Source organism: Suricata suricatta, chromosome 8 (assembly GCF_006229205.1).
Source record: "Suricata suricatta isolate VVHF042 chromosome 8, meerkat_22Aug2017_6uvM2_HiC, whole genome shotgun sequence".
NCBI lineage: Eukaryota > Metazoa > Chordata > Mammalia > Carnivora > Herpestidae > Suricata > Suricata suricatta.
Genome location: NC_043707.1, coordinates 91,888,160 through 91,902,471, shown reverse-complemented (window position 1 = coordinate 91,902,471; position 14,312 = coordinate 91,888,160). Strand labels below are relative to the sequence as shown.

General features: G+C 37.2%; 1 protein-coding gene across 2 annotated transcripts in view; it reads left to right on the top strand.

Annotated features, from left to right (window-relative positions):
• The window catches only part of ATG4C (autophagy related 4C cysteine peptidase), a 91,637-nt gene that overhangs the window by 22,793 nt on the left and 54,532 nt on the right, over positions 1–14,312 (top strand). For both annotated transcript variants that reach the window (XM_029949691.1, XM_029949690.1), the window contains exons 2-3: positions 2,600–2,738; positions 11,039–11,122. In XM_029949691.1, the coding sequence (XP_029805551.1) occupies positions 2,663–2,738; positions 11,039–11,122 (160 nt within the window). In that variant the 5' untranslated portion in view covers positions 2,600–2,662. The remainder of the gene's footprint in view (positions 1–2,599; positions 2,739–11,038; positions 11,123–14,312) is intronic.

The window sequence follows — 14,312 nt, the reverse complement described above, 5'->3', positions numbered from 1 at the left end:
TTTTACATTCTGCAGTGTTTCCTCATTTTCACAAACTTTCTGAAGACATTTTTAACGGATGTGAATTCCATCATGTGGACGCACATTTTATAAACCTTTCTCCTTGTTTTTCCAAATTCTGTTAAATTATGCAATTTTCTGGAGGAAAATTTTTCTTTCCTTTTCTATATTCTAGTTGTCAGTGAAAAATGTCCAATTGACAGGTTTATAGTGTGTAGAGTGCTACTAGTGATATACCTATATTTATTAATTTATCAGTTCACTATTAATCTAATAGACATTTTGAGAACCAATCACATGCCAGGCAGACCTTAAGGACACTCAAAAAGTTGACCATCTGGTAGAAGAGGTAAGAAGTAATTACAATGCAGTATGATGAGTCCTGTGATAGAGGAAGACAGGATCCAGTTGGGGCTAAGAACAGGGACATCTGTCTTAATCTGACGTATGGAGGTGAGTAGAAATCTTACAAGTCTTATAGGAGGAGCTGAAACTTAAGCTGGGTCTCAGGGACTCCAGATAATAAGGTAGTCAAAAATTGAGAGTGAGCGGGAAGACCTTCCAGGTGAAGGGAACAGAACATGAAAGACATGAAGTATCAGATAGCATGTCCAGTTAGGAAGCTTTAATATTAATATTAAATATGGCTCCAGTATATGGTGCATGGGGGGAGTGGCAAGAGAGAAAGCTAATAAAGAGGGCAGATGTAATTTCTTGAAGGGCCTTGAATATCATTCTCAAGGCTGAGAGTGTAAACATAAACATGGCAGAGTCCTTGAGGAACGTGTCTGTAGCTCTAATTTTCTTTGGTACATCAGCAATTCTCAATAGCTCTTATTCTTTAAGTTCCTGATCTATATATCCAGCTGCCTAGTTGGCCTCTCTAGATATATCTAGAATATAAGCTCCATGAGACGATTTCACTGCTTTTGTCCTAAGCTGTATCTGCATTGCCTTGAACAGTGCCTGGCAATAATATATTGATAGAGAGTCATGTATCTCTCAGATGCATCGCAAACTACATATAAATCAAATTTGTGATCTTCCTCTTCTAACCAGATCCTTTCTAATGTTCCCTATTTCAATCATTATCACTATTTATTTAGTTTCACAAGCCAGGAACATGGGTATATCTTTGGCATATCTGTTTTTATTGCCTTTCATATTCATCTAATCACCAAGACATTGACGTTTTGACACATTTCCTTCTATGTCTGTTTCTCTCCCTCTTCACGGTTCCAGCCCAGGTTATTATCATCGCTTTCCTCGTCCTGTACAATCCTAGGAAACTCTAATCCTGTACTCTTGCCCTTTTCAGTCTATGCTTTGTGCTGCTCTTAGAGTCAAACAAACGCACCGAATCAGATTCTGATATTCCTGTTTGAAACCAATTGTTCTTAGGATGGAGAACAACATTCGAAGCACAGCCTACAAGCCCCCGTGGGCTCTGGCCCAGGTCAGACCTTTGGCTACATCTCAGATGCTTTTTCTGGACTATCCATGCTCTACAGACATTGGCTTTAAAAATTTTTCCAATGGACCATGCTTTCTCCTGACTCCACTGTATGTAGCTTTTAGTATGTATTATAAAATGGAACAGCTACTGCTAGAGAAATAAATGTATCGGTACTTTTGAGGAGATATTTATAACCCTACAAGGGCATTGTGTGGCATTGTTTTCTTGAAAATTAAACTTCTGTGATTTTTTGTAAATAAGCACAAGCATTTTAAGGTATAATTTGTTTCTCTTACAGATGATATCACACATCTCACCTTTCCCTCAAGTCAGTTAGAAAACAAGTTCTTACAAACTACATTTATTCTTATTTGAAAATAAAACATTTTCTGTTATTAATTCAAGCTATTTTTTTAAATGCTGCAGTATTGAGATAGGAAGGAAATAGAGGAAATGTCTTAAAAAACAAAACCAAACAATTAGGTTTTATATGAAAGTACTAACTTAATCAGTTTAAGTCAAAGCCTCCAATCTGAAGATAGTTGTCATTTCTTTTCTTTCTTTTTTTTTTTTTAACGTTCTTTATTTATTATTTAGAGACAGAGAGACACAGAGCATGAGCATGGGAGGAGCAGAGAGAGGGGGAGACACAGAATCTGAAGGAGGCTCCAGGCTCTGAGCTGTCAGCACAGAGCCCAATGCGGGGCTCGAACTCACAATCTACAAGATCATGTCCTGAGCCAAAGTCGGATGCTTAACTGACTGAATCAATCAGGAGCCCCAGCTGTCATTTCTTATAAGGTTTAAAACCACCTTCCTATAATAACAAGTCAAACAAATTGAATAGTCTCACAAGCACAAAGCTGAGTTGTTATACTAAGCTAATTTATTGTTCTGAATTGTGAGTACCTGGAGGAAATTATTGTTTGGCTTTGTATGATCGTTTTTATTGTATATTTGGCATTAAATGTTTTCGTAATTAAAATATTTATAGAATATATTGTATTCTGTTATGTAAAATGAGAAATTGGTTTGCTCATTTGTAGTTCAAGTTGTGTTTAATCATTTAAGTAACCTTAGCAGGTATTGCACCATCTAATATATATTCATTACTGATTTTTCTTTAATTTTTTTTCCTTTTAGTCAAAAGATTAAACTTAACAGAAGAATGTAATCGAGTGATGGCTTTTCCTTTAGAATTTGAATATGGAGGCCACAGGAACAGATGAAGTTGACAAACTAAAAACTAAATTTGTATCTGCTTGGAACAACATGAAATATAGTAAGTATCATGATTTAAAAATTATATAAATTCAAAAAAATATCTGAAGACATATATCATCTACCTTATAATGTCACTGACAATTGCTTGAGGTTCTCTTTGAATGAAATATTTGTATAAGGAATCTAAATAAGAATATATTCTGAAGAAAGAGCCAAATATCATCATAAACGTTGCCTCGAAACTTAGGCATACTGTACGGTCCTTTTTTCTTAAACATTCAGAAGCAAAAAGAATTTATTTAGGTGATGATAATATCTCAGTTTTTCTGACTCAGTTTCAGGCCACTGTATGTATAAACCTGGAAGCAAGCAAAATAGACCTTTAAACACACCAAGCAGATATACTCACACACCAATACCTATGAATTTATCTCAGACCCTGATGTGTAACCTAATTGTTCTTGGTTTGTGAACAAATCTATTAAGGATCATATGCTGGTTTTAAAGCCCACCTTGGACTAGAAACAAATTGGAGATGAAGAGGCTTTCTAAGATGGAGAAATATTTAGCAGAACCAGTTTCAACAGGAAGAAGTTCATATCCATAAAATAGGAATGATAACATTTAGAAAAATCCCTTTATAATGCAAATTCAAGTAAAACACAATGGACAGTTGGCTTCTGCTCACTGGAAAACATGGCCAGCTAGAGGCCATGTTAGTTAGTTTCAACCTGATCATAAGACATTGTATTTTCAAAACCATGAGCATTGATTTTTTAAAAACTGAGATATAATATACTAAAAAAATTCATCCTTTCATGACTCAGTGGTTTTTAGTATATTTACAAGATTGTACAAACATCATCACTAGCTAATTTCCAGAACATTTTAATCACCCCAAAATGCAACCCTTTACCCATTAGCACCTATTCCCTGTAACTCCCGACCTCTTCTCCTGCCCTGGCAACCACTAGTCTTTCTACTGTCTCTATGGATTTGCCTGTTCTGGACATTTCATATGAATGGAATTATGCAGCTTGTGGTCTTCTGTGTCTGACTCCTTTTGCTTAGCATAATGTTTTCAAAATTCATCCATACTGTAGCATATATCTATCAGTACTTCATTCCTTTATATGAGTGAATAATATTTCATTATATGGCCATACCACATTTTCTTTACCCATTTATTAGTTGATGGACATTTGGGTTGCTTTTGAATATTTGGCTAATATGAATAGTGCTGCTATGAACATTGTGTACACGTTTTTGTGTGAACATATGTGTTCAGTTCTCTTGGGTATATACCTAAGAGTAGAATTGCTGGATAATACATTAACTCATATTTTAACTTTTTGAAAAACTACCAATCTGTTTTCTAAAGTGGCTGCACCATTTTACATTTCCTTTCAGCAGTATTTGAGGGTTTGAATTTCTCAATATCCTCACCAGCACTTTTTGTTGTCCATCTTTTTTATTGGAGCTATTCCAGTGGGTATGAAGTATCTCAATGAGTTTGATTCGCATTTCCTTGATGAATAAGGATATTAAGCAAATTTATTTATGCTTATTGACTAGTTGTATATGTTCTTTGGAGAAATATCTATTCAAATCCTTTGTGTATTTTTTAATTTGGTTATTTGTCGTCTTATTGAGTTGTAAGAGTTTTTTACATATTCTAGATAGAAATCCCTTAGCAAATATATGATTTACAAATACTTCCTCCCATTTTGGGGTTGTCTTTTCACTTTCTTGATAGTGTCCACTTGAGCACAAAACTTTCAAATTTTGATGAAATCTAGTTTATTTATTTTTTCTTTGGTTGTTTGTGCTTTTGATATCCTACTGAAGAAACTGTTGCACAAGTCAAGATCATGAAGATGTATACCTATGTTTTTAAGAGTTTTATTTAATTAAAAAATTTTTTTTATTTGAGAGAGAAAGAGAGAAAGCGAGCATGAGTGGGGGAGAGGAGCAGAGGGAGAGAAGAAAATCTTAAGCTCCACACTAAGTGTGGAGCCTGATGAGGGATCCTGGGATCTTATGACCCTGGGATTATGACCTGAGCCACAACCAAGAGTCGGAAACTTAACTGATTGAGCCACCCAGGAACCCCAAGAATTTTATTATTTTAGCTCTTATATTTAGGTCTTTGATCCATTTTGAGTTAATTTTTGCATGTGATGTGAGGTAGAAATCCAGCTTCATTTTTGTATGTGGCTATCTAGTTGTCCCAGCACCATTTTTTGAAAAGACTATTCTTTCTCCTTTGAATGGTCTTGATACCCCTGTCTAAATCAGTTGACCATAGATGTAAAGGTTTATTTCTGGACTTCCAATTCAATTCCATTTATGTATACATTCATCCATGTGCCAGTACCACACTGAGTAAATTTTGTAAAATCACAGAATTGGAAAGTGTGATTCCTTCAACCCTGTTCTTTCCCAAGATTGTTTTGGCTATTCTGGATGAATTTTTGACCATCTTATCAATTTCTGCAAGAAATCCAGTTGGTATTTTGATAGAGATTTCAGTGAATCTGTAGATCACTTTCAGAGTACTGCCATCTTAACAGAGTATTGCCATATTAAATCTTCTGATCTATGGACATGGGATGTCTTTCCTTATATTTAGGTTTATAATATTTTTTGACAGTGTTTTGTGGTTTTCTGCTTATAAAGCTTGTACTTTTTTTTGTTAAGTTATTCTTAAGTATTTTATTCTTTCTGATGCTATTTGAAAGTAAATTGTTTTCTTTCTTCAAGTTTGTTTATTGCTAGTATATAGAAATACGGTTGCTTTTTGTAATTTGATCCTGTGTCTTATAAGCTTGATGTTCTACTTTATTAGCTCTAATGGTTTTTTGTGGATTCCTTTGGATTTTCTGTATGTAAGGTCATGTCATCTGCAAAAGGAGGCTTATGCTCTTTTTAAGCCATTTAATTTGGTGAATAGGTTTTGTGATGAAGATTTCATTTGTAAGTTGAAAATTGTCATACAGGCACTGGATAACCCATTTTTATTTCATTATTTTTTAAAATACAAATCACTTTTATTTTTAAATGTTTATTTAATTTGGAGATAGAGAGAGAGTGAGAGTGAGCAGGGGAGGCGTAGAGGAAGAGACAGAGAATTCAAAGCAGGCTCCATGTGCTGTCAATGCAGAGCCTGATGTGAGGCTTGCATTCATGTGAATCATGAGCTCATGACCGAAGCTGAAGTCTGAAGCTTAAAAGGACTGAGCCTCCCAGGTGCCCCTAGAATAACTTACTATAGCAGTATCCTAGGAATTGCTACTTAAACTATTATTTACATATGTTGTTTTCCTTATCTAGAGATTTAAGTGGCCATCATGAAATTATGGTGATTTCTAATCTCTGAAGAACAGATGGCTTAAGGTGATATGTGTTCTAGATAGCTTCAAGTTATGGACTAGTATTTTTGTTTGATTTTATTGGTTGAAATTGGTATTCAAACCCAGCCTCCCTTGCTCCCCAGTCTTGCTGTTCTCTGAATACAGTTAACATAATTTATGATTATTTTTATCAATGTCAATATTATGAAATGATGAAGATGGAACTAGAAATGGCATAGCACTTAAGATTTAAAAGACTCTAGACCTTACTTTCTTGAAAAACTGCTTAGTTTTTGCTTTCTTCTCCCCTCCCTCCTTTTATTTGCATGACTTTATGAGGTGTGTAAACTTGACTACCTTTTTAAAAGTGGTGATATGTAAACCATCCTTCTGGGTATTTCAGATCCTCCAGAAAATAATTATCACCTGTTATTTCTACATTCTTTGGCTTGTTTGGGTCTTTTAAAGCTTTGTAGTTTTCAGGTAGCTGACTTAATGGACTATAGGTTTTTTGTAACATTCTGTTTACGATTGCTCGTCTCCAAAGATTGTCCTTAATAAGAATCTTTAACCATATATTGTGTTGTCTCTTTTGTCATTGAATCTGGGCTGGCCTGTGCCTCATATTAACCAAAAGAATGAGAGGAAATGAGGCTCTGTCAATTCTAGGCCTGGCCATTAAGAGGCAACTTCTGCTTGCTCTGATTTGGAGCTCCGAACTGTTATGTAACCAGTTTAGGTACTCTGCTGGAGAAAATCACATGGAGAGACCACATGAAGAAGAATGGCCCGGACACTACCTAAGAGAGGAAGCATCAGCTAATGCAGTGTCTCAGCTGAGCCTCTCCATCTGATTTCCACTACGTTAGACTAGTGGGAGAACTGCTCAGGTGACCCCAGTCAGTCCACAGAACTGTGTGATATAATAAAGAGAAGTTGTTTCATAAGATAAAAACAGAGAGGGAGGCAAACCATAAGAGACTCTTAAATATACAGAACAAACTGAGGGCTGCTGGAGCTGAGGTAAGGAGGGAGATAGCTAAATGGGTGATGGGCATTAAAGTGAGTGCTTGTTGTGATAAGCACAGGGTGGTATATGTAAGTGATGAATCACTAAATTGTTCTTCTGAAACCAATACTACACTATATGTTAACTAACTTGAATTTAAATAAAAACGGAAGAAAATTCTTTCAAATTATTAAGTTTTGGAGTGGTTTGTTAAACAGGAACAAATAACTGAAACACTGTTCTAGTTTATCTCTTAATTTTTTGTAATTTAGGGAAAATTAATATAAAGTGAGATAAAAAAATAAATATACAATTTTTAGGATATGACACTCGTATATACATATGAAACTAAGAATCTAATGAATATACAGAAAATTTCCTTCACCCGCTGAGGGTTGATGGGAGGGCGGGGGGAGAGGAAAATGGTGATGGGCATTGAGGAGGGCACTTGTTGGGATGAGCACTGGGTGTTGTATGTAAGCAGTGAATCATGGGAATCTACCCCTGAAACCAAGAGCACACTGCATACACTCTACGTTAGCCAACTTGACAATAAATTATATTAAAAAAAAAAAAGAAAATTCCCTTCATCCCAGAGGTTTCTTCAAGCTTCCTCCTGGTCAACGCTCACCCCTCACAGACAATCACTGCCTGTGTCAATTTATTTAATGGCTTATTTGCCAAATTTACTTACTTTTCTTAATTTATTTAGTTGAATTTAGCTAGTTTTCATTTGAAAATCATCATGCCATTTGTCTCTGTCCCACCTCCTTCTGCTGTAAACTGAGATTTAGAGGTAAAAAGTTGGGGAGATTGAGGAACAAAATACAAATATATTCTTGAGTATGAAGAATTCTGATGAATATGTTTTTCAATATGTATAAGAAGAACTTATTGATAATCGTACTTCTTACTCATGGCTCCCTCCTATGCCCCAGGCTCTGATATCTGACATCTCTATGGATTTTACATCTTTCATTTTTCTGTCTCGTATGCTATAGTGTCCTGGTTCAGCACCAACCAGCTAGGACAGAGTCAGTGGTATATTTCTTATAATACTCTGGTAAAGATAAAATGAAAATTGGTCAACTAAAACCAAATAAAAGAAAAAAAGAATATAGACTAGTCATTTGTCATACTGGTCTAATTCAGCTCTGACATGCCTGTGGAAAAAGAGAGGAAAATGGCTGGGCCTTATGAGAAGTCCTGAGCCTTCTTATAGCACCATGGAGTATGAAAAGAAGTCAGTCTGGGCCTGCCAGGATTTGCACAGGAAGTGTAAGAGTGAGAGAGTATGCACCATATGAGTGATTGCTGAGCTTTAAAAGCACCGTAAATCTGTGCTCAAGTAAAATGTGGATCTTTGCAATACCACAGGCTCTTAAGAAATCAGATTCACAACTTCTCTTTTCTTGAAGAAGGATTGGTGAATGGTAAGGGGGTAGGCAGAGGCTAGAGCATAGGGAGAAAGAAGTTCCTCCTTGAGGATTGTTTCCTTTTATTTGAAGTTGTTTTTGTGAAGTTTTTAGAATTTGCTTTAGAAATAACTGCCTTTGGAGGGGGAGGGGGTTATTACTATTTGGGGATTAAAATCATTCTGGTACACAGTACTAATAACTCTAAGAGAAAATGTTTGTAAGGCGCCTAGCCTAGTTCTTGGTATACAATAGGATCAGTAAATACCATTTCCCCCCTGGAGTTCAGAGAAGTGCATCAGAGCCGGGTGGGAAAAAGAAAAAATGGCTTAGAAGTACATACATGAGGGTGTGGAGTCTGCTTAAGATTCTCTTCTCCTTCTCCCTTTTCTCCTCCCTGGCTCATGCTCAGTGTCTCTCAAAAAAACCCAAAAAACAAAAAACAAAAAAAAACCCAAGCATACATGAGCTGTAAGAAGTAGACAGGCTGATTTTGGGGAGGAAATTTTTGTCATGGGATAGTCTGAGCCAAACAGCAAAGCCCACTTTGAATGTAGGTGAAAAGTAGTGGAAAAGATGACTGTAAAGGTAATGTGTATCATATTTTGGAATGTCTTTAGTATCACTGAGGTCATAGTAAATCTGTTAAGTAATGAGTCACTGAGGATGGTTTTTGAGCAGAAGAGTTACCTATTCAAAGCTGAGCCACAGGGAGATTAATTTGGCAGTGACATGTGGCCTATGCTAGAGTGAGGAACAACTGATGACACAGAAACCATTTTGGAGAGTATTGGAGTAATCCAAGTAGAGCTTAATGAAAACCTGATTCATGTATTTATTTGCCATTCTTTCTTTTCAGCAAATTCAAATACTTGCATCATCTTTATTATGAACACATATTTCTATTTGTTTTTTATGTTTATTTGTATTGTAGTACTTTGGGGAGCACTTTCCTAAAAAGTCACTGATTTTACATTTTCTAGAAACGTTTCAATGTAAATGGCAGATTGTCTACTTAAGAGTAGACCTAAGTCTGTTGACTCCCAATTTCAGGTTCTTTCTGTTTATATTCGCTTGCATGTTAGGAGCAGTCAGGAATTTCATATACTTGGGAACTCTCAGGGGGCGCCTGGGCGGCTCAGTTGGTTAAGCCTCTGACTTCAGCTCAGGTCATGATCTCACATTTGTGGGTTTGAGCCCTGTATTGGGCTCTGTGCTGACAGCTCAGAGCCTGGAGCCTGTCTTCCAATCCATTTCTGGTCTCCCTCTTTCTCTGCCCCTCCCTGCTCATGCTCTGCCTCTCTCTGTCTCAAAAATTAAAAGAAAAAAAAAAGGAACACTTAGGAATGTAATGGGCAAGTGTTTTTTCTTAGGAAATTGAGAACTATTAATGGCATCATAAAAAACCAAGAGGATACACACATACGGTTTCATAGGAAGAAAACTGGAAGAATTAGAGTTTGCAACTACAGTGGGAATTGGGGATCTGGAGGTGGAAAACTGAGATGAGGTCCTCTGAAAGCTTTATTCACTATTTTCAGACACTCTCAGGTGGCTGAAATGATAGGGTTATAACATTTACCTAGGAAACTTCAGAGATCCATATTTATCACAACAGTAGTGTACTGTGGCACCTTTTCCCTAAATTACTTCATTGGAATACTCAATTACTTTAAATATTTTAATTATCTAAGATGGAAGGTAATACAGGAAATTAGTAACATTTGTTTCATGTGGGAAAAAGAGATTAATGTCAGAGAAACTGGAGTAGAATTTGTACTTTTTTAAAGTAACATTTATCTTTAAAAAAATATTTATTTTTGAGAGAGAGAGCGCGTGCACACAAATGGGGGAGGTGCAGAGAGAGGGGGAGTAAAGAGGATCCCAAGCAGCCTCTGCGCCCGGCAGCAGTGAGCCGGAAGCAGGGCGCGCACTCACGAACCGCGGGATCGTGACCTGAACTGCAGTCAAATGTTCAACTTGACTAAGCTAAGTCACCTAAGCCACCCTGTTCTGTTAGGGGTTTTTTGGGTAATTTTTAATTTTTACTTGAGAGAGAGAAAGAGATAGAGTGCCTGCAGGGGAGAGGGGGAGGGAGGGAGGGAGAGAGAGAGAGAGAGAGAGAGAGAGAGAGAGAATCCCAGGTAGGCTCCACACTTTGTGGGGCTTGATCCCACAACCCTGAGATCACAACCTGAGCCAAAGTCAAGAGTTGGACACTCATCCAACTCTGCCACTGAAGCATCTCTAGAATTTGTACCTTTTAAGTTTTATACCATAAGAACATTGTGTGGGGGGGCGGGGAGAATATTGTGACCTATTTGAAAATAAAATAAACTTGTTTTCTTTCTCCTGTTCTTTATGTGGATGGAATGTGTTTAAAATACTTAACTATATTTGAAGGTACCACAAATGACCTGTATTTTCAGTTCATTGTCCACATATTTATTTTGCGATTCTTGTAAAAAATCCATGTTCATAGTAAGAATTGATGATTTAAAGTTAAATAAAAGAAAATGCTGCTACACTTTTAGTCTGAAATCCTTTAACTGCAAAACTATGTTCCTCTTTTCTTGTTTAGGTTGGGTGTTGAAAACAAAGACATATTTTAGTAGAAATTCCCCTGTATTGTTGCTTGGAAAATGTTACCATTTTAAATATGAAGGTAAGTATTAAATTTGTAACCCATTTATATATCTTTGTATTCATTCATGTGTAACTGTTTTCATTGTTTTATTTCCAGATTAATCTACCTTTGGCATATTTCTTTTTGTTTTTTACTTTTGCATTTTTATTGTGGTAAAATAATAACAGAATTTACCTTCTTTTTTTAATGTTTATTTATTTTTGAGAGAGAGAGAGAGAGAGAGAGAGAGAGAGAGAGAGAGAGAATGAGTGGGGGAGGGGCAGAGGAAGAGGAAGACACAGAATCCAAAGCGGGTTCTAGGCTCTGAGCTTCTGAGCTGTCAGCACAGAGCCTGATGTGGGGCTTGAACCCATGAACCATGAGATTATGACCTGAGCTGAAGTCGGATGCTTAACCAACTGAGCCACCCAGGTGCCCCCTGAGTTTACCTTCTTAATAATTTTTAAAAATTTATTTATATATTTTCAGAGAGAGAGATATGAAGAGTTCTGGAGATAAATGGTGGTAATTTTATTAACACAACACTGTGAATGTATTTAAAACCACTGAGCTGTACACTTAAAAAATTATTAAGTGTGCATGTGCGTGTGCAGGTGCAGGAAAGGGCAGAGAGAGAGGGACGGAGAACCCCAAGCAGGCTCTGTGCTGTCAGCGTGAAGCCTGATGTCAGCATGGAGCTGGATCCCGTGAACTGTGAGATCATGACCTGAGTTGAAATCAAGAGTTGGATGCTTACCTGGCTGAGCCACCCAGTTGCCCCATATCATCTTAATAATTAATTAAAAAATTTTTTTATATTTATTTTTGAGAGAGAGTGCACGTACATGTGTGCAAGTGGGGGAGGGGCAGAGATGGAGAGAGACACAGACTCCAAAGCAGGCTCTGGGCTCTGAACTGTCAGCACAGAACCCGATTCAGGGCTCGAACTCACAAACCACGAGATCATGACCAGAGCTAGCTGAAGTCAGATGCCTAACCCACTAAGCCACCTGGTATCCCAACTTTTTTCTAAGTATTTTATTTATTTTTGACAGCAAGTGAGGAAGGGGCAGAGAGAAAAGAGGGGCAGAGGATCCCAAGGAGGTTCCACACTGTCAGCACAGAGGCTAACATGCGGCTTGAACTCATGAATTGCAAGATCATGACCTAAGCTGTAATCAAGAGTCAGACCTTTAACCAATTGAGCCACTCAGGCACCTCAACCACCATTCTACTTTTTATGCCTCTGTTTTGGCATATTTCTTTTAAGAACCTGATTTTTATGTAACACATAATGTATTGCCATGGTTTGGGTTTCTAGTGAACTCTTTGAGGATGAGAATCATGACTCCTTTTCTTACATCCCTCACAGTTTTGGATTTATAGTATGTGTTAATGAAATATTATTCGAATTGATACCATAATATTTTTTATCAGGTTCTCTGATGATAACTTTAAAGTATATGCTAGGGGTGCGTGGGTGTCTCAGTCAGTTAAGCGGCCAACCTCAGCGGAGGTCAGGATCTCACAGTTCGTGGGTTCGAGCCCCACGTTGGGCTCTGTGCTGACAGCTCAGAGCCTGGAGCCTGCTTCTGATTCTGTGTCTCCTTCTCTCTCTGCCCCTCCCCCTCTCACACTCTGTGTATGTCTCTTTCTCTCAAAAAAATCAACATTAAAATAAATAAATAAAATATATGCTAATATGAATGGACACTTTTCCAAAGAAGATATCCAGATGGCTAACAGACACATGAAAAGATGCTCAATATCACTCACCATCAGGGAAATACAAATTAAAACTACAATGAGATATACCACCTCACACCTGAAAGAATGGCTAAAATTAACAACTCAGGAAACCATAGATGTTGGCGGGGATGCAGAAAAAGGGGAACACTTTTGCACTGTTGGTGGTAACGCAAACTGGTGCAGCTACTCTGGAAAACAGTATGGAGGTTCCTCAAAAAATTAAAAATAGAACTACACTATGACCCAGCAATTGTACTACTATGTGTTTATCCAAAGGATACAAAAATGCTGATTCAAAGGGGCACATGCACTCCAAGCTTTATAGCAGGACTATCAATAGCCAGAGTATAAAAAAAAGCCCAGATGTCCATCAACTGAAGAATGGGTAATGAAGACGTACACACACATATACACACATATAAGAAGAATGAAATCTTGCCATTTGCAACAACATGGTTGGAACTAGAGTGTATTATGCTAATTGAAATAAGTCAGAGAGACAAATACCATATGAATTTACTCATGTGGAATTTAAGAAACAAAACAAATGAACATAGGGGAAGGGAAGGAAAAATAAGATAAAAACAGAGGGAGGCAAATCGTAAGAGACTCTTAAATACAGAGAACAAACTGAGGGTTACTGGAGGGGAAGGGGGTGAGGGAATGAGTAAATGGGTGATGGGCATTAAAGAGGGCACTTGTTGGGATGAGCACTGGGTGTTGTGTGTTAAGTGATGAATCACTGGGTCCTACTCCTGAAACCAATACTACACTGTATGCTAACTAAAAAAGATTAAGAAAAGAAAGTATATGCTAATAATTTAAAGTATTACCTTAGTTAACCTAAAAATGGTAGATTTCCCGATTCTTTTGTTTTTTAAGTTTATTTATTTTGAGAGAGAGTGAATATGATGGGGGTGGGGGGAAGACAAGAGAGAAGAGAGAGAGAATCCCAAGCAGGCTCCGCTCTATCAGTGCAGAGCCAGATACGGGGCTCTATCCCACAAACTGTGAGATCATGACCTGAGCTGAAATCAAGAGTTGGAGGCTTAATGAACTGAGCCATGCAGATACCCCAGATTTTCCAATTCTTTGTTTTAAAGTTTTTTTTTTTTTAATGTCTATTCATTTTTGATAGAGAAACACACAGAGTATGAGCAGGGGAGGGGCAGAAGGAGAGTGACACATAGAATTGAAGCAGGCTCCAGGTTCTGAGTTGTCAGCACAGAGCCCAATGTGGGGCTTGAGCCCATGAACTATGAGATCATGACCTGAGCTGAAGTCAGATGCTTAACTGACTGAGCCACCCAGGCATCCCCAGATTTTCCAATTCTTAAGGATGTTCCAATTTCTGAAATTACTGACTTTATTTGATGTTTTTGAGTTTCCACATATGCCCATCCTTTTATTTTTTTATTTTATTATTTTTTTAATTTCTTTTTTTTCTCCTCCATAATATTTTATTGTCAAATTGTTTTCC